Genomic DNA, 26148 nt, shown 5'->3' with positions numbered 1-26148 from the left:
AATACTACCTTGTCTCGAATGTCGGTAGCGAACATGGAGTAGTCTATTGCGATGCGAGACCGAACCGTTGCACTGGGAGTGATGCGAAGGTCGATTGGACTGCGGGGGATCAAAGTACTTGATTGGAGGATGGGCAGATCCGCAAGGGGTCCCCAAGGATGGCTTTCATCTAATTAAGGTTCGGCCATGGACAAGCCACGCTCCTCGGTACGAGTCTTGATCCGAAGTCCACCCTACGGAGTATGCTCTGTTCCTCGGAAGCCAAACCAACGTCGAGTATCGCATCTTGAGAGTATCACGAGCATACGTTGGTTGGTGGTTGCTCGGGTGCGACACGGGTCTATCTCGCCACCACTGGTCGACGGCGGTGGTCTATGGATCTGTCAGCTCAGGATAGCCATCGATACTTCGGCTTTTGTCGTTAATTCCAGCACTCAGTCACATTCACCCGTCTTCGAGATTCGTGGCTGGCTGGCTACCTGCCATGCCCTTCAGACCGTTGTACTCCACCAACCATGCACGAGACGTCTCCGACCAGATTCCGCGATTTCATTTCCGTTTTGGGGTCCCCTGTTGTATCATAACACGCCCTATATCACCCGCTCCAACGTCCCCCACTTCCGTCGCCGCAATTCCAAACAGCCCGGCCTCGAATCTGGCCCCATGGTTCACCCAGCCTTTGTCGACAGGCACGGAAGTTGCCGTCAGGAGACGTCATGCCCATCGCGTCGGCCCTTTTCAGGAGCTCCATCAGGATCCCAGGGTCGCCTTGGCATGGGACCCTGGGGAGCGTAGGGCACTGGAGCCGTGTGCTTGTGCGCTTCCCGCCCATCTGGGTCAACAGCAGACGAGGACTGTTTGGCATGTCCCGCCAAGACGAGTAGCGCCCGTGTGGTAGGCCAGAGGCCACTGGGGATTTAAACTCGCCGCCACAGATTATCATATCATGGCACTGCGTGACTCGACCCTCCTACGTAGGCGCCTGCAGACCAAGAAGCCGTCTTTCGATGTCGACGCACACCAACCGTTCTCTCACCTTGCCCCTGGCACCAGGGCTGTTTGTTGTTGAGGCTATTGTCCCCTGACCCCACTCCCCCAATGGGATGGGATGGATGGTATGGGCTGTTGGTTGTTCTGGACACCCGGGGATCATTCTCGCAGATGCCGCTCGACCGTGTCGAATGCTTGGGAAGACGCAACCTTGCTTCTGCGTGACGATCCCCCGATCTTTGCAACTCCCGCGATGCGCCCCCGACGATAGGCAACTCTGGATTGGTGCGCACCCAGCAGGCTCTGCAGGGCGCGAGTTGCAGAGACTCAAAGCCATGCGTGCGTGTCGATCAGTCATTCCAAGGAACGGGCTCGGTTGTCATTGTCCGCGCAATCTTGGCGAGGGGGGATGAGTTTTCCAGGTCTTATTGCTCTGGTCCTATAGCTCAAGTCTGTCTTGTCTTTGCTATGGTGATCTTGATGACTCGTCACATGGCAACAGGGGATGTCTAATTCCCCCGGCTCTCGTCAGCAGAGAGACGAATGTTACGTCCTCAGGTCGCCGTTCTGCTTGCTCACCGAATAGTCAGTCTGGTCTGTACTACGTACCGACCGCCCTCATGAGCCCATGGCATAGCCAGGCCTTCCGATACCCTGGCAAACCTTACTTCCCGTCAACTGCCCCTGTTGACTAGCCCATATGCTTATAAACTTCTTCGTCATTCACCCACAAGCCACGAGGATCAGGCTCGGGGCTAATCGTCTCCTCACCGAGGGCCATCAAGATCACCAGCCATGGTTCAGTCAAGGTTTCGACGATGGAGGGCATTAGGGCCATGCCTCTCTGCTAGGCCCTCCTCTATTACACCTTCCTGTCCTTTGCTGCCTTCCTAATCGGTTCACTGTTGCAATTGGCGAAGAGACCAAGACGTTGAAAGCTCTCGGAGGATGCCCGAGAGGGTCACATATTGCACATTTGGATTGCTTTGCTTTCGTTCTTCTTTTTCATGCTCACGACTTTGTATCCGATTGCATGTGTAGAGACCGCGCGGGAATAGGGCTCTCACCTCGCGATAGCCCCATGCTACGTCGCCGTTGCCCCCAAGGAGCCCTGTCATGAGCAAGGCTCTAGGTCACGTCTTACAGGGGAGGCGGCACCAGCCGCGACCGCGTCAGAAGGCGGAACAAGAGAGACGACGGACATTCGTCATGGCAGATGAGAAGAGCACACGGAAGTCGGGGGCCCTCTGAAGATACTGGGCCTGATTCTTCTTTGACAGCACCTGGGTAGGCAACCCCCCTGTGCTTGTGCTGCGGCCTGGCCTCGCCGAAACCTTCTATCGTTCTCTTGGCCCCTAATATTCCTTGCAATCCAATCCTCGTCTCTAGAGCGGCCCTCTTTACTTTGATCTGGTCCTTGCTATTTGCTACATTCATCCATGTACATGTAGCCCTTGCCCTGTCCACCGTCCATCGACCATGTAAAGGTTCAAGAACTTGTGTCAACTTGAACAGAATACCCCAATTATCCCGCGTACCTCCCCTCCCCCCTCTTCGAACTGGAACCCATGTCTCGTCATACCCCAGTTTACTCGTCTCAAGCCACCTGCTGGCTTGCTCACATCTCCCCCAGCATCCCACTCTCCATGAGATTCTGGTAAAACTCCGGCTCGAGGAAGGTTTTGACGCTGACGTCCTCACTGAGGCCCTTGCGGCGGCGTGTCTTGAGGACAAAGTCACGGGCTGTGGCCTGTGCAGTGGCGGGCTGAAGTGGGCGGATGATCTGTTCGCGATCGAGAGGATCGCCGGGGACGATGCTCCAGCTGTCAAAGACGAGACTCACCATGGAGCTGCCCTGGGTCTTGATGCGCAGGTCAGTCTCGAAGCCGAAGCTGTCAATGACGGGTAGCAGGCCGTTGACGCGGTACAACGGCGTGCCGGCGACGGGACCGTCCGACAGCACGTGGCCGCGGCGCCGTGATAGCACGTTGTACACCTCCATGTACGAGTCCTCAGGCCCAGTCACAGAGACCGAGTAGACAGGCTCCATGAGGCGGGGCGATGCCATGAGGAAAGAGGAGTAGCAGGCTCGTCGGGAGGTGGGGATGATTTGGCCGCCTCCTCGGAAGATGGCCTCGTTGGCCAGAAGCACGTCGGTCACCTTGAATTTGGTGTTTCGGATTGCTGCGTCCATCACGTCAGTTTCTTTTCTTTTGGTCGATCACTGCATTTCTCCCTGGATGACATGTCTCTCTCTCTCTCTGCCACGGGTTACATCCATCCTGCCAGGGCCAAGTCCTGCCCAGGGATATCTGCCGCCATGGGGGAAAGGATCTCCAGGCAGTTGAGACAGTCGTTTGCTGTACCCGAGCGGTGTGGCGGCTCTGGCCGTAGTGCCACGAACAGGTCGCAACCCCCAACCCAGCGGTGGAACCCTTCTCGTCGCGGGTGGTACGGTATCATTGACATGACCAAACGTTTACCCACGCCCAAGCTAAGTCTCTTGCCGGCGGCGGCGCGACAAGCAGGATTGCGGGCTGCATGAGAGCGGGTAACGGATGGTGCAATCAACGAGTGGAGAGACGGTTCGTCCAAACCCCCACAGGGAGCCTGGGAGGACGACCCCTGTTGAGAGATCCACTGCCCAATGAAGGGGTATGGCACGCCAGGAGAGGTTGGCAGCAGGGCTTCACTTGAAGTTGACGTGCTCTACCTTGACAGCCTTCTCTTGGCTTGAACGTGATGGGGACGGGAATACGAAGAAGTAAGACGAAACAAACTTACGTTCTTCACACAAGGGTCCCTCGCGGGTTGCCCAGCTAAATCCTTGTCGAATAGACTCCTTGACTGTGGTGAGGAGCTTCTTGTCCACCTGAGATTTTGTTGTCAGTATCAGTCACTAGACAGCAGACGAAATAGGCATATGCTTACCTCGGTGGGGAGAGTATCATCCTGGAGGATATTCGGGCCCGTCTCGTCGGGGCCGAATGCCCAGATACTACGAGCAGCCAGCTTATCCCAGCCGTGCTTCTCCTCGAAGAACTTGGCCACCTTGCGGATGGGATCGCGAATTCGGACCGCACCGCTCTCGATATCGTTTGAGATGCCCTTTTCGAGCTGCTCAGCAACCATGGTGATCTTGTTCTTCTTGTTGGGTGTGATAGCGTAGCACTTAGTCGCCGACGTCTCGACAACAGTCTCGCAGAATCGGGTGACGGGATCCGAGACCTTGATGTCCATGTCGGCGTACAGGCGTCGCAAGTCGTGCAGCACGCAGTCCATATACAGCTCGCCAGTGCCGAGGATGACATGCTCGCCAGACTCCTCGACCTTGGTGTTGATGAGGGGATATGACTTCTGGATCCTCCGCAGGCCGTCAAGCATCTTGGGTAGCTCTGAGGGGTTGATGGGCTCGGCGGCCACCTTGAGGACCGACTCAGTAAAGTGCGTGATGGGTCGGAAGATGTAAGCGTCCTCGTCATCCTCGAGCTTGGGCGGGAGGATAGTGGCGGACTTGACAATGGAGTTGTCAACGCCACTTAGCAGCACCAAGTTACCAGCGGGCACACCATCAGTGGGAATGTTGTATCTTGTCTCGCCGATAAACACTTCGCCGATGGAGGCCATGGCCATGTCCTCTTCATCGTCGAGGGAGTAGCCCTCGCCCAGGACACGGACCTGCATACCCGGCCGAACTGTGCCGCTTAGCACTCGGCCGAAAGAGTGGAAGCTCTTTGCGTCTGCTGTGTTGAAGAGTTTGGTGACGTGGACAACTAAGGGGCCGTCCTGGTCGCAGGTCTTCATCGAAGTAGCAACCTTGGTATCCGTAGGTCCAGTGTAGTATCTTTCAAGCAGTCGCTCAGCGGTCTCAATCGGGGAAGGGATGTGTTGGGTGATCATATCCACGAAGCCGGTTGAGGGACCAAAGAACTGCTCACAAACAAGCTTCAGCAGCACCTTTGCATCAGCCTTGTACTGGGAAGGCTTGAGCTCGATGCCCAGCGAAGCCAGAACCGGCCGTAATTGCTCGGGGCTGTCGCTGATGGAGTGGGTAAAGAGCTTGTAAATGGGCTCAAGGACGAAATGAACGAATGACCGCGCCGACCGCTCATCAATGGGTTTTCGCGAGAAGGTTCGCTTCTTGGGGTTATAATAGACATCACCCCATAACCGCTTCGCAAACTCCTCTGTGTTGATGTCACCAAACGTGTCGGTGTACATCTTTGCGAAGCTCGGCAGGGTGAAGCACCAGCCCATATCTGTGCAAGAGAAGAGTACGTTGCCCTTTTCGGGACTTATCCGCTTCGATGCCGCCTTTGTGGGTGCTGTGTTTGTGATGACTGTGTTGACCTCCTCGACAACGTGCTTGAGCTTGAAGTAGGCATCCTTGGGGGGGAGCTTCAGCTCGAGGATAAGACGGTCCATTTTGTTGATAATGAGCGTCAGGGGTATGTCTTCCAGAACGGCGTGCTTGATGATCTGCTCCGTGTTGATCTGGACACCTTCCACGACATCCACCACTAGACAGACGCCGTCGACCAGCCGGAATGATGCTGCGACCTCATCGACAAAGTTGACGTGACCGGGGGTATCAATAAGGTTGACGAGATGCGACTTGCCCTTGGTGCTGGGCAACACCAAGCTCATCGGCGCCGCCTTGATAGAAAGTCCCCTCTCCCTCTCCAGAACATGGACGTCGGTATATCTCAATTGCTCGTCGCGGTTCTTGCCGACCCTCCGCTCCAGGCGATCTGTGATGTCATGCGTCTCCAGGACGAGCATGTCCATGAAGGCCGTCTTTCCGTGGTGCAGGTGTCCAGCCAGCGCAACGTTGCGCGTCTGCTCGGGGAAGTTCATCAGGTCTGTCATGAACTCGCGGTCGAAAAAGACGGGCGGTAGGTCGGCCTCCTCGATGTTGAACTTCTTCTGCTCGACGGGCGCGATGATGGGCTGCGTCAGGGGTTGCGCATCCTCCTCCTCGACGCGGGTCTCGACATCGGCTCCGTACACCTGCTCGGCTGTTGGGTAGTATTGCTTGTCTTCGTGGAGAATAATGGCGTTGGACGGCCCATCTGCGAGTCGCAAGGTTAGCATCAAGGGCCATTGAGTAGGATCATGGGAGCTCATACCATCAATCTCCATTAGCTCCTGGCCTGTCACACCAGGCGCCTCCTCTGGTTCATCGTCGTAAACATAGTCGCCAGCCTCGACACCCGCCTCGGACGCCTCCTCGGACCCGGCCTCCTCGCCAATGAAGTTACCGAACCTATTCGCGACAAGTCAGCGCGCCGCAACTGGAGATCGCGACAGGAAGGAAACAAGATACGTACTCATCATAGAGATCATCCATCTTGCCCGTTCCAGATAAGTGAAGCGCAAGATGCTAAAACAATGTGCAGAGAGTGGAGGGGTTGGCGACGCGGAAATGCAGCTTCTCCAATCGTCAATCCTGTCACTGTCTCCCAGAGCTTCAGCTTCGTCCCTGCCTTGCGCGCGTCGCCAACTTTTTCGATGGGCCCGGACGAGGCTGCGTCACGTGCGCTACTGCAAGGCTGCGGTCCACTAAGCCACTAGGCCCTCATTGGCCGGAGATCGGAGGCAGGTACCGGTGGGGGTCGCGTGCGAAAACGACAGGGGACCACCTTCAGATGCCGAGTGCGGCGTATTCGCAAAAGCCGGTGCCCCTCCATTTTCCGTGCTGCCCTTGCCGTTTTTGATGGCGACCGCAGGCTGGGAGGTTTTCATCCCACCTGGAAGGAGGGGCACGATAATACCTGTACGTACTGTAACTCTCTAGGTAGGTTAGTAACTGCCCGGCCTGCACCGCACCGCGCCGCGCCTACCTTAGCCTATTTCATTAAGCAGTAGCAACCTCTTTCGCTTCCTTCCTCAACAAATTTCCCGCCGATTTCCGCTCCGCTCCCGTCCTCCTCTCCTTTATCAATCTATAAACCTCCGTCCTGAACCTTCAGTCTCTCGGCAACTCCAAGACTCGCTCTAGAAACCCTTCGCCAAAATGTCTAACCTTCCCCCCGTCTACATCGTCTCTGCGGCTCGTACGCCCGTTGGCTCGTTCCTCGGGTAGGTACAACGAGAGAAATATTCGCAAGAGCGGTATTTGAGTCGGAGAGTTCATGATGCTGACAATTGTAGCTCTTTGTCGAGCTTGACCGCCGTTCAGCTGGGTTCTACCGCCATCAAGGGTATGTTGAACCTCTCAATGGCCATAAACTGGAGTTAACTCTCTATAGGCGCCGTCGAGCGAGCTGGTATCAAGCCTGAGGCTGTCGACGAGGTCTTCTTTGGCAATGTCCTCTCTGCTGGGTAAGCTCCGTCCCCCCCTTCAGCCCAACTTCAGCTTGAGCAATGGACCGAAACTTCTGCTCATGTCCTATGTAACTCGAGCTAACTTTGACAGTCTCGGTCAGGGTCCTGCTCGCCAGTGTGCCATTGGCGCCGGCCTCCCCCAGACCGTCATTGCCACGACCGTGAACAAGGTCTGCGCCTCCTCTCTCAAGGCCATCATCCTTGGTGCTCAGAACATTATGCTGGGTACCTCCGATATCGTCGTCGCTGGCGGAACCGAGTCCATGTCCAACACCCCTCACTACCTTCCCAACCTCCGAACCGGCGCCAAGTACGGCGACCAGACCCTCGTCGATGGCGTCCTCAAGGACGGTCTGACCGACTCGTACAAGAAGGAGCACATGGGTCTCGCTGGCGAGCTCTGTGCCCAGGACTACGAGCTCACCCGTGAGGCTCAGGACGAGTACGCCATCAACTCGTACAAGAAGGCTCAGGCTGCCACTGAGGCTGGTCTCTTCACCGAGATTGTTCCCGTCGAGGTCAGCGGTGGCCGTGGCAAGCCCCCCGTCAAGATCGAGCGTGATGACGAGGTCAAGAACCTGAACGTCGACAAGCTCAAGGTCATGCGCCCTGCCTTTAAGCCCGACGGAACCGTCACTGCCCCCAACGCCGCCCCCATCAACGATGGTGCCGCTGCCGTTGTCCTTGTCTCCGAGGCCAAGCTCAAGGAGCTCGGTCTCAAGCCCATTGCCAAGATCCTTGGTTGGGGTGATGCCGAGCGCGAGCCCGAGCGCTTCACCGTTGCTCCCTCGCTGGCCATCCCCAAGGCCATCAAGCACGCTGGCCTGACCCCCGAGCAGATCGAGTTCTACGAGATCAACGAGGCCTTCTCCGTTGTTGCTCTCGCCAACATCAAGATCCTCGGACTCAACCCCGACAAGGTCAACGTCTATGGTGGCTCCGTCGCCATCGGCCACCCTCTTGGCTGCTCTGGTGCCCGTATCGTCACCACCCTCACCTCCGTCCTGAAGGAGAAGAAGGCCAAGATTGGCTGCGTCGGTATCTGCAACGGTGGTGGCGGTGCCTCTGCTCTCGTTATTGAGAACCTGCAATAGAAGGGGGCGTATTGGGAAATGTGATGATTTGGAATGACATGACGAACCGCGAATTATGCGGACCGAGTAGAAAAAAGTTAGCATATATCTAATATACCTCGGCATTGGATGCCCTTACCCCTGGCAACAGCCTAGTTTCAGTTCAGGTCCTTCTTGGGGTGTCTTATCATCCGATACCCATCCGCAGTGTAAGTCAGCCTCCATGGGGTGGGTGGGATCTGAGTTGTATTGTGATTTTAACGATCCTAACACCTTGTGTACTATCACGAATCCAAATAGGTCGGTGACGCATAGCAAGTATTTAATTTCTTGTTAAACGGACAAGATGTCCGTGCTACCTAATTCGTTGAAGGTCTAAATGTTGCCACCTGAGAAATTGCAACCGATACCGTCTCTAAAGCCGTCCCCAGCTCCTTGGTATAGTAACCTGGGACGGAAGGCTTCCTCTCTATGAACTAAATTGATCGCCCTTATCTAGCACATCGATACATATCAAGGTACGTCGTCACGCTTCACACTCGGTGATGCTAATCTCGCTTGCCGCTTTGACAGCGACTCCTAATTACTCGTCTGGGAGAGGACAGAGTCAGTATTCAGCGGGTGACAAGTTTGGGGGCTAGCAACAAACCTCTAGATTCTTTTGGCCAAAATCCGTTTCGGAACTCCCCCAGATTGGCCCCAAAGGCTGAAGGCCGCTTTCGTCCTTGGTCGCCTGAGACCATGCTGGGGTGAGACTCGTGTGCGTACGGTCCAGCCCCTGTATCATGGACAAGAAGTCATGCGACTGGTCGCGAACGCGGGTGAGATCATTTTCAACTATGAACTTCACCAGCTCATAGGCAAGTTCAACTGCGCATGATTAGTTGCCAGGAAGCAATATCAATTAGTGTAGAACCCTACCCGTAATGCCCAGCCAGCTTGCTTGCTTGGCGGGCCGCCAGGTCACGGTGATACAAGTCTCGGAGTGTATGGGCATGATCCTCGTAATGCTGGCTAAATATATAGAAACAGTCGACGGACCCCGTCGCGAGATGCCTGCTCTCGGTATAGAGTATGGCAGCACGGTAAGCATAGCAAGCCTCTTGAGAGGATGAACATCTCTTGAGCAACTGATTATCATCCGCCAAATTCGGTGACCTGCACTTCTTCCACAGGCGGTTCGTCAAAGCTGATGTGGTCGGCAGCGACGATTCTGCTTGAATGCAGCGAATGTACGGCTTTCGTAGTCTCATGGACCTATGCTTGTTCTCGCGCTCCTTCACCAGGCTGTGGAATTTCTCGACGTCCGATGATGCCAAGAACGAGTTCCTCAGTGCCCGTTCAGTTCCTGGTAAATGCATTCCCCGGTGTCCCTTAAGAGCTTTTGCTCTGAGAGGGGGAGCAAGAGTCACCTGCTTTGAGCGATAGATTGTTCTACCCCTGCTTGGCTCATTAGGTGGATACAGCCGTGATATGGATAGCTGCACGGCATCCATTCGCCGAAGATGCTGTTGACATTGCGGCTGGCAGAGCTTGAGTGGTAGTGATTTACCAACGGTTGTACCCTCCCGCGAGGTTTCTCATCGTTAGAGGAGCTTCACAGCGAGCTCTAGTATCTTCAACAAGAAACCAACGACCGAAAGGGTTCACTCGGGACAAGAAACAGAAAGGTAGGAAATATTAATAGCATGGCCCAAAGTGCCAATAGATCATGAAGGAGGGGAGGATTTGTGGTATTTCTTGAGCTGCTGAACGTGGGTTTAGCTGCGCGCGAAGGTGACAGTAATTACGGTTACACAAGCTGAAATCTTGGGAATATTTGCTAGTCCGAGTGTCGGTCCTGTTTACCAATCAGTCACCTGCTAACTGAAAACACAGCCCGACAAGCCTACCTAGCGAAAGGACAATCATAACCTAATGATAACCAAACTATGAGATTAAATTATAAAAAGAATTCTACTCAGTTAATCCTAAAAGTATCTGATCTTTTTTAGGCAAGAATCTAATCTTCTATTGTGCCGGTAACTAGGTAGGTAGGCAGGTAGAAAGGGTTGTTGGCTTTATGTTTCACGGACAGGTGCTCGACCATCCTTTTTCCGCTATTCTCACTCACAGAGTTCTAACCCAGCCATAAAGTATATTCTTAGCCACTAGGTAGGAAAACATTGCTCTCAGTCAAACAGACTGGCAACTTCGGAAGAAAAAGCTCAACCTTCACTTTGCGCAATGCACCACAGGACTAGTCAAGTTACCAATCTGTGGGGTGAGTAATCTGCCTCCTGCTATTCTTCGGTCAACCCGCCGGGTGAATCTGTGACTGTGATAAAAATGGATCATAGGCCGAAGTACGGACCTGGGGTAACGCAGTCATTGGACGTGAGTCATGGATCCCTCCTGCAGATGGACCACACAGTCGATGCGGTGAGCCAGATACACACTGTACACATAGGTAGTTGGAAGTATCTCTGCGAGCGGAAATAGACTGCCAGAGACGAGCATGCAAAACGTCACACAGTGTGTAGTGAAAAACAACCCTTAGCCTATCCCGTCCAAAGTTTTTTTTTTCCTGTCCCCCCCTCCCCCTCCATCCGACGCACAATTCCCACTAACGTAGGTATATGTGTTAGTCCCCTTCCTCTCTTCTTCACTTCTATCTTCATCAAACAAACAATCGATCTCCTACTCCAATTGACTCGAATTCCGCCAGACCAAATATCCCATCATGTGTCCCGAGCCCGAATCCGCCCCTGCCAATGGCAACCCCAACCGTGGTGGTCACCACTCGGGATCGCCTTACCAGTCTGTCGGTGACTTCCTCTCCAACACGAACCGGTTCCAAATCATCGAGAGTACACTCCGAGAAGGCGAGCAATTCGCCAATGCCTTCTTCGACAGGGAGGCCAAGATCAAGATGTTAGCCAAGCAGAAACTCTGATTTCATCCCGCCTTGACTAATGGCTCTCCTACAGCGCCACTGCTCTCTCCGACTTTGGTGTCGAGTACATCGAACTCACCTCTCCCGCTGCCTCGCAGTCCTCGCGCGAGGACTGCGAGGCCATCTGCAAGCTTGGCCTCAAGGTCAGTTCCCCATTAACTTCTTAACATGTGACTTTTGCAGAATGCTGACAACCTTTACAGTCCAAGATCCTGACCCGTGAGTCCCGCGCCCACATCGGCGCCGTCCCCGCTTCCGATTAACTAATAGGCTAACGACTTGCAGATGTGCGGTGTAACATGGAAGTGAGTTGGATCAGCAAGTTTTGTTCCGGGAACATGATTTTTTAACAGACCATATAGGATGCCAAGCTTGCTTGCGACACAGGAGTCGACGGTGTCGACGTCGTCATTGGCACCTCCAAGCAGCTTCGGGAGCACTCTCATGGCAAGGACATGGACTACATCAAGAAGACTGCCCTCGAGGTTATCGCTTACATCAAGAGGTATGTGACCGACCCATTGGGGGAAAGACACTGTTTTGCACAGACCATCGAGGGGGCGTCAGAGTTCTCTGAGACAAGAAAGCTGACCAAACTCGCAGCCGCGGCGTCGAGGTTCGCTTCTCAAGTGAAGACAGTTTCAGAAGTCAGTATTCCTTCTTCGGTTCATTGTTCTTCCGCCTCCTTGGCTCTTTCTCTGGCCTCCATCGAAGCAATTGGGTTGTATCTGGTAGCCCTGATTAGCACGATATACTCGCCCCCGCCATTCGCAGCTGTCACGGTTTGGGCCGACTCTAACACTTCGGTCATGATATGGGACTCCCGCTTCATCCTCGCCCTTCGGTTATTGAACTTGATATGCACCAACGATATTATTTATACCTACACCGCCAATATCGGCTGGTTCGCATCACGCCTTTCAAACCCAGCAGCTGGTACATGCATATCGCGCTCAGACGCCGGAGGAAGAGGGTTCAATGTCCCTTATCATGACTGAAAGAAGAGAGCCGGGCCCAAAATCATGACAGCCCCCTGAGGCCAGTTGGGGAGGATTTCAATTGCACCAGATGGCGGCCAGCAGGATTCTCTCGCACTACATTCATCCCGTCGTCATTCTACAACACAACTAACAAATTACTCTAGGCGACCTGGTGGACCTCCTTGATCTTTACCGTGCTGTCGATCGGGCTGGCGTCAACCGCGTGGGTGTTGCAGACACTGTGGGATGTGCCACGCCCCGTCAAGTCTATGATCTCGTGCGCACTCTCCGAGGTCAGTCCATCCTCTGAACTCGAGGTATTCTGCTGTATACTAACTCGATAACAGGTGTCGTCGGCTGTGATATCGAGACTCATTTGTATGTAGTCGGATTATCCTTGGTCGCGGCGACCTTGAAGGACTTGTGATTTTCAGGACTAACGTTTCAATTAATAGCCATAACGACACCATGTGTGCCGTCGCAAACGCCCATGCCGCTCTCGAGGCGGGTGCCACACGTAAGTCGAGAACTCAAGATTCGAGGGATGAGCTCTAACAGGTCCACCACAGACATCGACACCAGTGTTCTCGGTATCGGTGAGAGAAACGGCATTACTGTATGTGTACCACGCCACCGACACATCCCTGACCTTTCTAACACCGTGATAGCCCCTGGGTGGTCTCCTCGCCCGCATGATCGTTGGCAGCCACGACTACGTTACCTCCAGGTATAAGCTGCACAAGCTCCTGGCACTGGAAGACCTCGTTGCGGACCATGTCCAAATTGTAAGATTGAGGAAGCCATGACCGTCACGGCGACAATGCGGGCTAACAATGAGGACAGAACATCCCCTTCAACAACCCTGTGACTGGTGAGTTTTTTGCCCAGCGTTTGCCCGTTTTCCCTGGCGTTTTGGCGCGAATTCCAAGTGAATGAGCCAATAAGTGGATCGAAGTGGAAGAGATTGTGTCACGTGACCACCCTGAGGCCTTCCCGCGTCCTACCACTATCTTGCCACTGCGCTTTAACGACACATCAACGCCTCTTGAGCACGAATTGACTTGTTAAACAGGATTTTGCGCATTTTCTCACAAGGCCGGCATACACTCAAAGGCCATTCTCAACTGTACGTCGCCATTTTCGCCTACTTTGTCTTAGCTGGACGCGATTCCCCGTCTTGATCTGCCCCGAAAACTTCGGCTCTGCGGGGAGAAGAGGGGCAACCGTGGCAGCAATCACACCTCGATCACTGCTAACTTCAGCCAGCGCCTTCAACATACGAGATCATCGACCCGGCCGATTTCGGCATGAGCCGATACGTCCACTTTGCCTCAAGACTCACTGGCTGGAACGCCATCAAGAGCCGTGTCGAACAGCTTGGCCTGACCATGACTGACGATCAGATCAAGGAAGTGTAAGGTCCCCTCGTACCTAGTGGACTTGTGAACCCCTTGTTAACTTGGATTCTAGGACACAAAAGATCAAGGCCTTGGCCGACATTCGTCCTCTTGCCGTCGACGATGCCGACTCCATCATTCGATCCTACCACCTCGAACTCCAATCCTAAGTGGAAGAGAACTGGGGAAAGTGAAAGTGACACAGAGAGTGGACGGACAGGGATTATTACAGATGGCTTTAAGAATAATGAGCCCTTGGAAAAGCATATGAGATGAACAAGAAAAAAAATGAGAAAAGATATCAAATACGTTGAGATATTTCACTTGCCCTTTTCGCGTGTGGCCTTTCATGTGGCGTAATAATCACCACTTACAGCTGGGGTTCTGAGTGAACTCAAGCTCTGGACTTAACGGCTACCTGCTGCACAGTGACGACAGCAAAAATGGACCAATCAGACAAGCTATCAAATGAGACACAGTCTGTAAAATAGAATAAAAGACGTATATGAATCATGAATATGCAGTGGCTATTTAGTTCTAGAGTACAGGCCAGAGAGGGCTTCTTGTCCTCATAGTTTACCCTCTCCCGTCAGGAGAAGCGCAAACAAGGCGGGATATTGAGACGCAACTATTCTCCTACAGTCAGTCAGGTCCATGTCTTGATTAAGGAGACAGGGAACTGCAAAACGAAAAAAACATTGCATGGAATGAACCAAAAAAATAAAAAAAATAACACGAAATGAACGCTGGTGAAATACCCGAACCTTCCTTTCTTCCTTGAATCATGCATGCCAGGCCTCACCCTCACCCTCTCTATGACCTCCCTGCGAACCACCAGCCATATCCCGTATATGTACGACCGACCGAGCCGGGAGGGCATTTTTTTTGTCTGGCCATGCTTATTTTTTCCCATAACTTGAATCAATCCTTTCTTAACCGCCCTCTCTCACTCACGGTCGATGATGGTATCTCCATCTAGGTCGTCATCAACCCACCCACCGACGTGTCCCTCAGACGTCTCAGCCACTGACTGTTCCGAGGCAGAGCGCTACTCCATGTCCACGTCCTCAGCAGCACTGGGAGGCACAACGCCTTCGTCCATCCACCGGCGGAAGTTCTTATTCTGCTCCTGCACCTCCTCGGGGCTGAGGTCCTTTGTCCACGACGGGTTGTGCACCCACTTCTCGAGCAGCTTGCTCTCGCGGTACCCCGTCAACGCACGGAGGAACTTGTCTCGGCGCTCGCGCTGTTCCCGCGTCTTGGGAGCCTGATCATAGACAACGTACTCGGATGTGCCTGGGGCCCACGCCATCTTGGAACTCTTGAGGCAAATGCTGATGGTCAAGTTCTCGCTGTAGGAAACAGGCTTGGGAATGGCGTCCTCGTCTGCGTCGGCGTCGCCAGAGGGGAGATTCCGTGTGAGGACCACCTTCTGAAGCTTGGACCTAGGTACTCCTTCGGTGGGCTCGACTCGGATAAATGATGAGATGTAATACTGCCAACGCTCGCGGAGTTGCATCTCGTCCATGTAGAATGTTGTCTCCTCCCGTTGGAGCCATCGCACAGAAGCCTCAGCCTTGGCGGGGAACTAATCATCGTGTTAGAAAGGACCAACCTCGGCCGTTCAAGATAGTTCAACTTACCCAGCAAATGACAAAAATGTCTCCGTCCTTAACGCACTTCTCGGCAAATTTCCTAGCGCTGATCTCGGTTTGGTAACTAGTCTCTTCCTTCTCGCGGCTAGCAATGTACTGCTGAATCAGATCAGGAGTCTTTTCTTTCGCATCGGTGCTGCTGCATGTGAGGGCGAGCCGGCACAGAGTCTTGAGGAGGTCCTGGATCGTGTACACCTTCCACCCTGCCTTGAGGTAGTAGTGTCGCATCACGTCCTGGTACCGCGTCTCGTCGACGTCGCCTGTGATGTACTCCTCAATGAGCTCCAGGGTCTTGGGCCAGTAGGTATCGGGGTCGTCGTTCCTGTCGAAGAACTTCATATGGTTCTCAGTGAAGCCAATGTCTCTAGCAGGCTTCGGTTTACTGAGACGGTCAACCTCCTTGGCCACGGCTGCCTTGCTGTCCTTGAGGTCCTGGAGTCGCTTATATAGAGTCTGGAAGATGCTGAAGAAGACAAACAGCGTCTGGTTGCAGAAGAAGTTGTACCACGGCCGTGCAAAGAACCCATCAGCCTTCAGCTCGCCGTCCGTGCTCAAGAGAGCATCGCTCTGCCCAACCATGAACGGCTTGGGGATGCTGGGCATCCATCGCTCATTAGAAACATCTGGGTGGGCCGTATCTTCAGAGGCATCGGGCATCTCCTCTTCGTTGGCCGAAGTGACATCGGGGGTAGTCTCTTTGCTGCCAGAGGTGCTGTCGTCCTTATCCTTGTCCTTGTCCTTGTCTTTGTGTCCCCGCGACTTACTACCGTTACGACCGGGATCGAGAACCCCTCTAAGAAGATCTCCCTTCCTGCCGTTACGGCGGCTGCGGCCGTTGGTCAGCTCAGCAGGCGTGTGGTCTTCCACTTCCTCCTCGCCAGAATCTGGAGGAATCTTAGGGAGCTTATCCTGGATGGCTTCCTCAGGGATGTCAAAGAAGGCGGGGATGAACATCTCGAAGAACTCGAGAATGCGCTCCTTCTCCTGGCTGCTGTGCTGTCCGTTGTGCAAGCTGTACAGCATCATCAGTCGAAGGAGGTCAATGACCGTGTTCTTGTCGGCAAAGTCCCAGACGAACTGGTGGCGAGGCGCCTTGCCGTTCAATGATCGCTCACGGCGCTGCTCCTCGTGTTTTGTCTTGATCACATCGACAAGGTGCTTAGCCGTCAGATTCCTCTTGTCATTCTGCCTCACAAGAATGCCCATGTGATCAAGACTCTTGAGGTGCATGCTCTGGGTCTGGGCGTGCCAGACCTTCTCCCACTCGCGTTGGGAGAATCGCCATTCCTCATCCTTCTGCTTCATGCGCGCCAACAAGACCGGCACAACGTCAAAGGGGTGCGTGTACATGTCGTTGACGACATCGATGCCGCGATCGCCATAGATCTTCTTGCAGATACGCTTGAAGATGGATGTGCTCTGGCCAGCAAGAGCAGCAGGCATCTGGAATGTCTCCCTCTCGGCGGGAGACATGGCGAGCATCTGCTGCGCAATGGGCTCGAGGAGCTGGATGCACTTGAGGTTAGCCTCGATGTTGAAGTCATAGTCGTGGCGCTCCTCCTCGATACGGTGAAGACCCTCCTCGAACTGATTCTTTCTGTGAGCCACAAATCCACTATCCTCAGACGCCCAAGTGGGATGCGACGCCCACTCGTCATTGAGCACCGAGTTACATAGCTCATCTCGCCCACTGCAGGGCTTGAGGCGCTCTCGCTTTGGAAGCAATCGATAGCTGGGACCGTAGCCACGGCAGTTACTGAGAGACACCTTATCCGTTGGCGGTGCCGGCCGGTTGTCAATGATGACATCCTGAGTCTCTACTCCCACGAAGCTCTTCCAAAAGTTCATCAGATCAGGGTTCGCGCCAATGAAGAGGGCTCCTTTGTGAAACAATGTATTTCGGTCGATGATGTTCTGGCTGAAGAGGTTGCAGAGCTTCAGGAACTCGTTCATCGAAGATCGGTTGCTAAGGAACTTCTTGACGCGCTCAAAGAAGGCAATCTCATCCTGGTTGGACGTTGACGAGGATCGTGGCGGATAGGGCTCTGGCATGACAGGGGTGAGCGTTGGCTCTACTGCGGAGCCCTCGCCAGACGCCCTGGCGTGGTTGAGCTTGGGTCGTTTGTTCCCATTCACAGCAGCAGGGACCAGTCGAGCTGCCGCCGTGACCTCAGCGAGGACAGTTGCGGGCTGAGCTGCCTGCTTGTCCGCCCGGAGCCGCTTTTTGTTGTCCTTGCTCGCGCTTGCGGGTGGCGCAAAGCTACCCAAGGGGGGCATCTTCTGGCCATCCCTCATGGCAGGTTGCGGTGTATGGCTTGGACCGGTCGGGGTTCCATCCTCCATTCGGCCCGGTGTCTGCTTCGCCTGGCCAGCAGACTCTGGCAAGAACTGCTTAAAGTCCTCCAGCAGGTCCGGGGCCGAGTTGAACAGGGTCGTCACCTGCGCATACACGTCCTGGATGGGCTTCTGCTCCCGCTGGTATGTCTGCAAGATTTCAAGGAATTGCTTGTAAATCTCAGGCTTGTCCTGGAAGCGGTTCTTGGCCATGATTAGTATACGCTGTGCCTCGGCGGGAGCAGCAATCAGGGGGGCTGGCTTACCTTAATCTTATTCACGTAGCTGATAGCATGGTTGAATTCGACGGGGCCACGGCGCTCCATGTTTGCCTGGTTCGCAGCATTGCCATTTACTGCAGCCGGACCCGAAGGGGTGGGTGTCAATGCATGACGAGCGTTTGGTCCCCCCTCGCCGGGCCCAGAACTGCCTTGTGGCAGACCGCGTCGCTGGCCCGAGCCAGAGTTGTCGAAACTGGCCGCATTCTGAGCTGCAGCTTGAACAAAGAGGCTTGCGCCATTCTGCACGGGTGTGCTGAACTGGGCCTCGGGGCTCTCAATGCTGTGCTGTGGCCTCTGCTGCCACTGGCCACCCCGCTCAGGAAAGATGGGCTGGCTCGCCGCAGCAGGTCCATGGCCGTCGCCCTGGTTTCCGCGGCCTGTGATAGACTGCACTGTGGTGCCCATGGGAGTCGTCACTCTGATAGTGTTAGGATCGTTGCCAGCACCACACTCGATGCGGTAACCAGGAGGTAAGAAAGTGTTGAAGCCCTGGATCAGGTTGGGATGTCCCGCGAACAGCTCCGAAACTCTATTGATGACACCCGGAGTATCGATGCTACGCATTCCGTCAGTAATCGTCCCTCTCAGCACTTTTGGTGATTGACATACGCCTGGCTCTTGAAGTCCTTCATAATGTCAAGGAAGCGGTTGTATACGTCAGGCTGATCATGGAACTGCACCTTCACCTGGTCCAGGTAGGTGAGGGCATCCTAGAAGAAGCATCAGCAAGCAATTCAACATGGCCACGACCGCGCAAAGAAAGGAAACACAAGCATGAGTAGTGCTTGTAGAAGATGTCAACGGGGCTGCCTGCATCTGCTAGGACTGTCCAGAGGGGGGGGCTTCGTGGATAATGTTTGGTGGTGATGTTGAACAAAACCTGCCAGGATACAAGTGGGACAGAAGGCTGCGTGCTTGCATCGCATAGCAAGACACGAAGGGCACCCAAAGCATCTCCGGGTAGAGACTAGCAGGGATGCAAGGAGCATTGCAGAGTCATGGCTACCCGTTTGGCGGCTTGTCGCATCGCCAGCTCAAAGGCGACTGGCTGGCAACGACGCGCAAACAACAAACGGTAATTGTTCCCCAAACATGCCACCCGCCAAATAATAACAAGGCCAACAATGATATCACGTAGACTCACATTCAAAATCGGCTGCTGTCCCTGGGTGATGCCTCCAGGAATCTGGTGAGCCGCCGAGCCAGCGGCGCCTGGGAACGGCGCGCCCTGCTGAGCCCCGCGCTGACCTTCTTGCTGTAGGGGGCCACCAAACACGGCAGCGACACCGCTCGCCGCGGCCTGCGACGAGGTCGGGGGCGCGGTGGTATGTGGCATCGGCGCGAACATGGGGTGCTGAGGGTTTGCGTTGGCTTGTCCTCCGTGCTGGACTGGCCGGCCGTGCTCGTTCTGCAGCGGCCCGCCAAAGGTGGCCAGGGGACCGCCAGAGGGGGCGCCAAGAGGAATCTGGGGATTCCCGTTATGGTTCGCAAGCAATCCGCCGGGGCTGTGGATTGCACCGGGGATCCGCGATGCTACCGGCTGGTGGATGGGAATGGAGCCAGCGCTGCTGTGGTGAGTTGTCGCCTGGTACCGATCGCCGGACTCCCGCTCTCGGTCGCGCTCCCGGTCGCGCTCTCGTTCTTGGTCTCGACGGGCCATCTCCTCGCGTTGTTGCAGTGCTCGGTGTCGGTCGTCCATTTCGCGCTCTCGATCGTATGCTGGAGGGCCACTACCGTGTAGCTTCTGGCTGTTCATGCTCTTCTGTTGGAGGGGACGCATTAGCAAAACAGTTCATTTAAGCTCCGGTGCGCCGTGACGGGCAGCCATTCCCAAATCATTCAGCGTTGCTGAATCACGACAGAGATACCTGGAGGTGAAGATCGAGACTAGTCCTGCAGACGTGGGCGACAAGCGACACACCCACAGCTCAGGAGAGGAAGAGGCGATCGCGACATGATGGAAACAATAGAAAGACTTACACCAAATGGATAAAAGGCCAGCGCCAGGGGCACTCTACATGGAGGCGGGCATGTGCGAGACTGATGGCGAAGATGAAGCAGAGGCAGAAACCACAGGTGGGGGGGTGATGAAAGTCGGCTCGGTTGGGTTGTGCACTTGGAAATCCAGCCTTTCTTGCAAACTTGCGAAGAGCTCCCTCCGGCTCGGGTGACGAGATCTGAGCAAGGCGCGGAAGAATCCGCATCACGTGATGGCTTTTTTGCGTTAGCGCGGGCTTATCTCGGGGTGTTTGGGGCAATTGGAGGGCGATAATTCGCGGCTTTATCTTATCAGTTGGAGCGCCGAGGTCGGCTATGGTCGGGCAAAAGACATTGTCAGCCTCGCCATGACAACAGACATACAGCAATAGCATCCATCGTAATTCACGTTTCTTTCGATATTTCCTCATATACATTATTCAAGTATGCATGGAATTGATTCTGTGATCTCTGCACATCTTGTCTGACCTCTCGTCATGTGTGCTAATTTTTCCGTTCCTCCACAGTTGGCGAGGCTGACAGCTGGGTGGAGACGTGGCTCAGCCCGTTTCAAATCAAATCGGTCCCATAGGACAATCAATCATCCGAGGCCGGGCATGAGGATGGCCAAGTAGGTATAAGAAACGAAATGGGGAAAAAAAGGGATATCTTGAATAAAGCGTTCTGTATAGTAATTTAGACCTATTCCCGTCGCTGCCGCGCTCGTCCGTTGCCTCCATAACCACATCGCAACTTGAGTACCAATCACGAGCACTCCCAACGCCAGTAAATGCAACCCTCGCAGCCACGCAGTCTACTCAAGACGCTGTATACCAGCTTGGTCGAAGAATCATCATTTCTTTTCCGTAGCACAACGGCCAACTCCGGGTTAGAAAACCTGCAATCCTTTCCTCCGCCACTGCGCATCGCTCCGTATGGACATGGCCTCCCTGGAATTTTTAGCTACTTCCCTTACCCCTCCGTCGTAGGCGCCAAACGAGGCAACCCTAAGCTCCTTGGACTTCAGCCACCCTCTCAGAAGTGCTGGATGGGTTGAGCTCCAAGCTCTAAGAGGCTGATGGTGGTGGATGTGGCTTTCGAATGATCTTGATCTTGGGTCGTGGAGGCGGCACCCCAGCTGGTGTGTTCGAAGCAGGACTGGCAGATTTTGGCTTGGGGGTGAAATTCGAGTGCGAGTTGAGCGAAACCTTTGGACTCGATGCCGAGGCATGTGGCGAGGATGCCGGGCCTCCAGGCAGAGGCTTCCTGATTGGTTGGTCCCCAGTTGGGAGTGGCTTTCTTGCAGGTTTGGCAGTGATAGTGTCCCTCACACTGACTGGAAGACCATCCTTAGGAGCAGCCGAGGGCAGAGATGTCCTGCCATTGGTGCTCTGCTTCCTCGCATCCCGAAGAATTACTCCGAGAAGCCCAGGAGTTTTGGTTTTGAGAGTGACAATGCGACTCTTCCTCCGCACGCTGCCCAGGTCAGGTCCCGATGGCTTCTCTGTCTTGGGGCGCTTGGGTGCCGGGGTGTGATGCTCGTCTTTCTCTGGACGCGGACGCTTGATCGAGCCTACCGATGAAGGCTCAGCGGGCCTAGCATGCTTTGAGGTTGACGAGGAAGAGACGCTTGGTTGGCGAGAAACAACTGGTGAAGCCACGATAGTGTCCTTCTCTCCGAGTGATTGGGCTGGAACTGGACTTTGTGTTTGAGTTTGGGGTTGAGGCAAAGGCGGCGCCACTGGACGCTGGGGGGTGGTAGATCTGTGAGTGTTGATCTTGATCGATGAAGTTCTCGGAAGAGGGATAGGTCGCACGGGCTCTTGAGGTGGCGGAGGGGGCGGTTGTACGATGGGCTCCTTTGGTTTTGTCCTGTAATAGGATTTGAACAACACCAGCAACTGTCGCAAGTCAGCACAAGTCAGCAACATTGTTTGGTTTCGGTGATTTCTTACTTTGTTAGAGAGCTGCTGCTCAGCCGATCGCTCGGCCTTCCAAGCCTTAGGCAGAGGGAGCGTGATGATCCACTGGGATGCCTCCTCAAACATCATCGCCGCCAGATCCAACATGCTCTCCATTTCGCATCGACCAAGACCTGGGTGATCCAGCGCCTTACGCATCGCTGTGCTGTAGTGTCGCTCATCGCCTGCGTAGGTCTCCTCCATCTCTCGTCGCAGAGCCTTGAGGGCAGCGTCCAAGTTCTCCTTCCTTGCAAACATTTCCTTCCTGGCTTCGATCTCCTGTGCACTGTCTTGGACAAGGAGGAGGTCGCCTTCTTCGTCTTCGGGAGGAGGTTCGTTCTTAACAACCTTTGCATGCTCTCCAAAAGCGATAGCGGCAAGCCCAGAAGCCGCGGCGTCAATGAGCTTGTTGCGCACGTACGGTGATCGGTCGGTAGTCAGGGAGTATATCAGCAACGAAAACATGGTAGGGTCCATCATGGCCCCAAGATCAATCAGCGCCTCGAAGGCCTTGATTCGGATAAGATCTCTCGTTCCATCCAGTAGATATTGCCCAAAGTCGATGTACGCCTTTGGTATCACTTCAGCCTTCATCAGCCGTTGCTTCGCGTTCAGGCCCGCAATCGTCCAGACGTTCTGGTACGAATTGGTCCATTCATCGCGGCGTAGGACACGTTCGATTTGTTCCATTGCCCTATCAAGGAACTGCGTCTCCTCCTCATTCGGTATCTTGTTTTGCATGGCAAACCAATCATCCTTCTTCGAGGGGATAAGGGACGTGGCAAGAGCTTCAACGAGTGTGGCGATGTAAAAGTGGTCGGAATAGGGGTTGTCCTCATTGTTGTTGAAGAGGAGTTGGTCCAGAATGAATTGTCGGGCCTCGAGCGGACATTTGTAGGTGTTAGCATCTCTGACCTCAGCGATGGCCTTGATAATGGCGCACTGGACGTTGTATTGCTTCTTGTCGGAAAAGTCATTCGGTTTCGGCTGATTTGTTCCCTTGTGGCAAAACATCTCACTGAAGGCCTTCATTAGTTGTCGGAGACCGAGCATCGAGATGTCCTTGATATTGGCCTGCCGCGGTAGTGCCTCTGCGGCCATGGTCCGAATGCCATGGAAATAGCGACGGTCCACCAACGTCCTGGTGAGGAAACCAGAAGCGATGGGGTGCAAGGGACCATGAGTGAGGTATAGCATGGCATCTTGTTGAGCGACGACGTCCCTGTCTTGTTGCAGCTGAGACACGTACATGTACGGCTCGAGGGTCCTCTTCATATCGCAGGCCCATTCGAAGTCGGCGTCCACGCGAATCCACTCGTATGACTCTTGGTCCATCTTCCTTTCGGTGTCAGGGTCCCAATCGATCAACTCCCACTGGGCCTGCTCGTCTGGGGTTTGAAGAACATCGCCCAGGCAATAGAGCAGCGTATCGTCCAGGTTTTCAGCGTCCATACTAGCGCCCACATTCTGCTTCTCCTTCATGCGACGAGTCCGCTTGAGACGTTTGTACTTGGTATTGTAGGGAATCTCAAACTTGGTTGAACGTGTCGCATCCTCCCGGATCTCCAGAATGTGTTCATAAGGTGTTCCGTCTGCTTCATGGATTCGAACTGTCATCGGTCCAGTAAATAGTGGCTGCACCTCGCCCGTCTTGACACCAGCACGACGCTCCTTGATCACACGTAGAAAGTCACCCCTCTCCAAGGCAGGCTTCTTAACCGTCTGGAACTGGATCTGATTCAAGGTCAACTCAACGCATAACCTCTTCTTGTTGAACTTGGTTTTGACGTCAAATCGCGGGCATCCGGAGCCGTAGACCCATTGATTCCAAAAGCTCTCGAGTCGGTATCGCGCACCCTTCTCGCAAACTGCACGGAACTTTTCTGTTTCGAGGATCGTTGACTTGTCGGACGCTTCAATCTGAACCTTGGTCAACAATTTCTGGAGAATGCGTGTCAGACCGTGTCCTCCCGAAGCCTTGATGAGCCGCTTGTCCAAGATGAAGAAGACGACTGGAGCTTTGAGGGTCATGAAGTCCATTTCGAACTCTCCCAGGTGGAGACTGGAGCCGAGGTCATAAAGACAAGGTCGGTCAATATCAACATGTACGAGCTTGTCCGAGAGAGTTTTCATGCGGAATCTGTACTCATTGTTGCCACAGAGGCGCTTCATGAAAAGATCCGTCATGTAGTGAGCGACACCGATGATGAGCCAGAGGTCGTTTCGAGTGTTTGGGATCATGTTGATGCCGATCCACTGGCTGGCCAGAGTGTGAACAATCTTCCTGGTAACTTCGATCTCGGGGTCAATGATATCCTCTGGGAATAGCAGGCGATTGCTGACGAAGGCCATGGAGTAGAGAGGCACCGTATCCTGAACCATATCGTCGAGAAAACAGATCTTGAAGTTGCCGAAGGGATACCGAGCAAAGGTGTAGGTGAAAAAGTCGGCCGCCATTGTTAGAGCGGCAGAGGTGTTTCGAACCCAGTCGGCGCGGTGTGGTAGACAGTAGGCATGGACCTTGAGCGCATTCATACCGAGCTTGACCTCATCTTCCTCTGTTCTAGATTCGGACGAGAGGTCGATATGCTCGAATGGGCCAACAGCAAAACCGAGCTTCTGAACCGATACCTTCTTCTCAGGTTCAAACGTCATAATCTTTTTGTGGTCATCGTCTGGATCCACGGTCTCCTCCATAAGGAATCCCGAGCAGACAACCGACATTTCCCTTAGCTTGTCCTCTTCCGCAAGATTGTGAATCCGCTCCTGTCCATCGATCTGCATCTTGTCTGAGCTTGCGCCATTCTGCTGTGTAGCCAACGCTTGCTGCAGGGCATCACCCAGAGTGCGGGGATACTTGATCGAGATCTTCCAGTCGCAACGGGAACCATGGTCATCGACGCATGGAAATATGCAAGAAGCTGTCCCAGGGTGGATGGAGCTCCGAGTGTACATGTGCGTGAAGCGGTTATCCAGAGGATCGACACCGACGAACTGCATCCCATCTCGAGGGTTAGAATTTGTAAAGGGTATTGTAATCTTGAATTGCCTGTTGATCTTTTCGGCGGGATCTAGCCCTGTCGTAGACTTCCTAATAATCAATCTCGGACGATCAGGTTCGACCCTACCGCGCAGGCTCACCCTGAGCGATCCGTAGACTGGCGTGCAACCCTCGAACTCTCTATTCTCGGCGGGGACGTCGTTCTTTCGGCTATGAAACACTGACCGAGCGCGTCTACGCCGAATGTCGTGGTGATCGGCTCGTAGGTTCCAATTCGTCGAGTGGGAGAGCTTTTTGTACGGATCTTGGTAGACAGCCGTCGTTTTGCGTCGATGCACCTCGTAAGGATCTCCGTTGGCCTCCTTAACATCAGAAACGTAGATGTTTTCGGTATCGATCTCGCAGTCGGCGGCATCCAGTGCCACCTCTTCGATCTTATCATTGAAGGTGACAATGAAAATGTTTGTTGTCCCGTCGATGCGCTTATCGCGAAAATTCACCTCGAGATTAACCTCTTGCTTGATGACAAAGTACTCCAGAACCGGGAGGTCTTCCACGGGCGCGAGGCCATCTTCGGCGTCCAAGAGAGAGTGCTTCTCGGGCGCAAGTTCTTGCGACATCGCGACGGTGGCCACTTTGAACGGTCGAAAGCAGGGTCGAGGAAGGAAAGGCCTGAGGGCCCCTGCGAGCTGGTGCTTATGAACGCTGCATCGATGGAGAGGATAGGCCTAATCGGAGAGACAACGAAAGTCCTTGGCGTCGCCGGGCGTGGTTGTAATCGTTATCGTGCTCGTCGCGTAGTCATAGGCTTCGGTCGAGGCTTGGGCGCAATTTGAACGGGGATGGCGGAGATGGATTCGCGCAAGAAACGGGTAAGCGAGTGAGGGGGACGAGGAGATGGATATTAAGAGAAGAGATGAGATATTAATTAGAAGGAGAGGAAGGTTCCATACGATGGATTTCAAAGAGCAACGAAGCGCAAGCACGCGCAAACCTCGAAGATTCTTCTGTGCCTATCACCGTACGCCGGGCCTTGTTGGAGGAAGGAGGAGCTCGCGGCGCGTTTCACGGAGCTAGGGTGCACGGGCCACTCTTTCCGCCTGCCAGAATCCCCAGGCTGTGAGGGTGAGGTGAGGTGCTGGTGAGGCTCCGAGGTACGTACCCACAGCCTTAAGTGCGCCTCTTCCGCGGCTCCAAATCCAACCGGTCGTTTACATGAAATACCCAGATCCGTCCA

General features: G+C 54.3%; 5 protein-coding genes across 5 annotated transcripts; 2 read left to right on the top strand and 3 right to left on the bottom strand.

Moving 5' to 3' along the window:
• Positions 1 to 2608: 2608 nt before the first annotated feature.
• NCS57_00167500 (uncharacterized protein) lies at positions 2609 to 6340 on the bottom strand (the record flags this gene model as incomplete). Its single annotated transcript, XM_053051732.1, has 5 exons — positions 2609 to 3174; positions 3775 to 3862; positions 3922 to 6062; positions 6120 to 6256; positions 6321 to 6340. 5 exons carry the CDS (start codon positions 6338 to 6340, stop codon positions 2609 to 2611), a joined length of 2952 nt encoding a protein of 983 aa, XP_052920247.1.
• A 666-nt stretch (positions 6341 to 7006) lies between these two features.
• Positions 7007 to 8411, top strand: NCS57_00167400 (Acetyl-CoA C-acetyltransferase; the record flags this gene model as incomplete). Its single annotated transcript, XM_053051731.1, has 4 exons — positions 7007 to 7071; positions 7144 to 7193; positions 7242 to 7314; positions 7409 to 8411. 4 exons carry the CDS (start codon positions 7007 to 7009, stop codon positions 8409 to 8411), a joined length of 1191 nt encoding a protein of 396 aa, XP_052920246.1.
• Positions 8412 to 11112: 2701 nt separating this feature from the next.
• NCS57_00167300 (Homocitrate synthase) lies at positions 11113 to 13872 on the top strand (the record flags this gene model as incomplete). The annotated part of the gene is made up of 15 exons (XM_053051730.1): positions 11113 to 11303; positions 11360 to 11468; positions 11529 to 11544; positions 11611 to 11630; positions 11688 to 11830; positions 11929 to 11972; positions 12470 to 12598; positions 12653 to 12683; positions 12761 to 12822; positions 12875 to 12921; positions 12974 to 13090; positions 13149 to 13176; positions 13378 to 13431; positions 13572 to 13719; positions 13776 to 13872. 15 exons carry the CDS (start codon positions 11113 to 11115, stop codon positions 13870 to 13872), a joined length of 1236 nt encoding a protein of 411 aa, XP_052920245.1.
• Positions 13873 to 14750: 878 nt separating this feature from the next.
• On the bottom strand, positions 14751 to 20078 carry NCS57_00167200 (Histone deacetylase complex protein; the record flags this gene model as incomplete). The annotated part of the gene is made up of 5 exons (XM_053051729.1): positions 19117 to 20078; positions 18582 to 18682; positions 17958 to 18528; positions 15346 to 17895; positions 14751 to 15290 (listed from the first exon to the last, which is right to left on the bottom strand). The coding sequence occupies exons 1-5, from the start codon at positions 19726 to 19728 to the stop codon at positions 14751 to 14753; spliced, it is 4374 nt and encodes a 1457-aa protein (XP_052920244.1). The 5' UTR covers positions 19729 to 20078.
• A 938-nt stretch (positions 20079 to 21016) lies between these two features.
• On the bottom strand, positions 21017 to 25531 carry NCS57_00167100 (Transcription initiation factor TFIID subunit 2; the record flags this gene model as incomplete). The annotated part of the gene is made up of 2 exons (XM_053051728.1): positions 21017 to 21850; positions 21905 to 25531. The coding sequence occupies 2 exons, from the start codon at positions 25529 to 25531 to the stop codon at positions 21017 to 21019; spliced, it is 4461 nt and encodes a 1486-aa protein (XP_052920243.1).
• Positions 25532 to 26148: the final 617 nt, after the last annotated feature.

Source organism: Fusarium keratoplasticum, chromosome 1 (genome assembly GCF_025433545.1).
Source record: "Fusarium keratoplasticum isolate Fu6.1 chromosome 1, whole genome shotgun sequence".
Taxonomy (NCBI): Eukaryota; Fungi; Ascomycota; class Sordariomycetes; order Hypocreales; family Nectriaceae; genus Fusarium; species Fusarium keratoplasticum.
The sequence above is the reverse complement of the archived record's forward strand: the minus strand, read 5'-3'. Positions and strand labels throughout refer to the sequence as shown.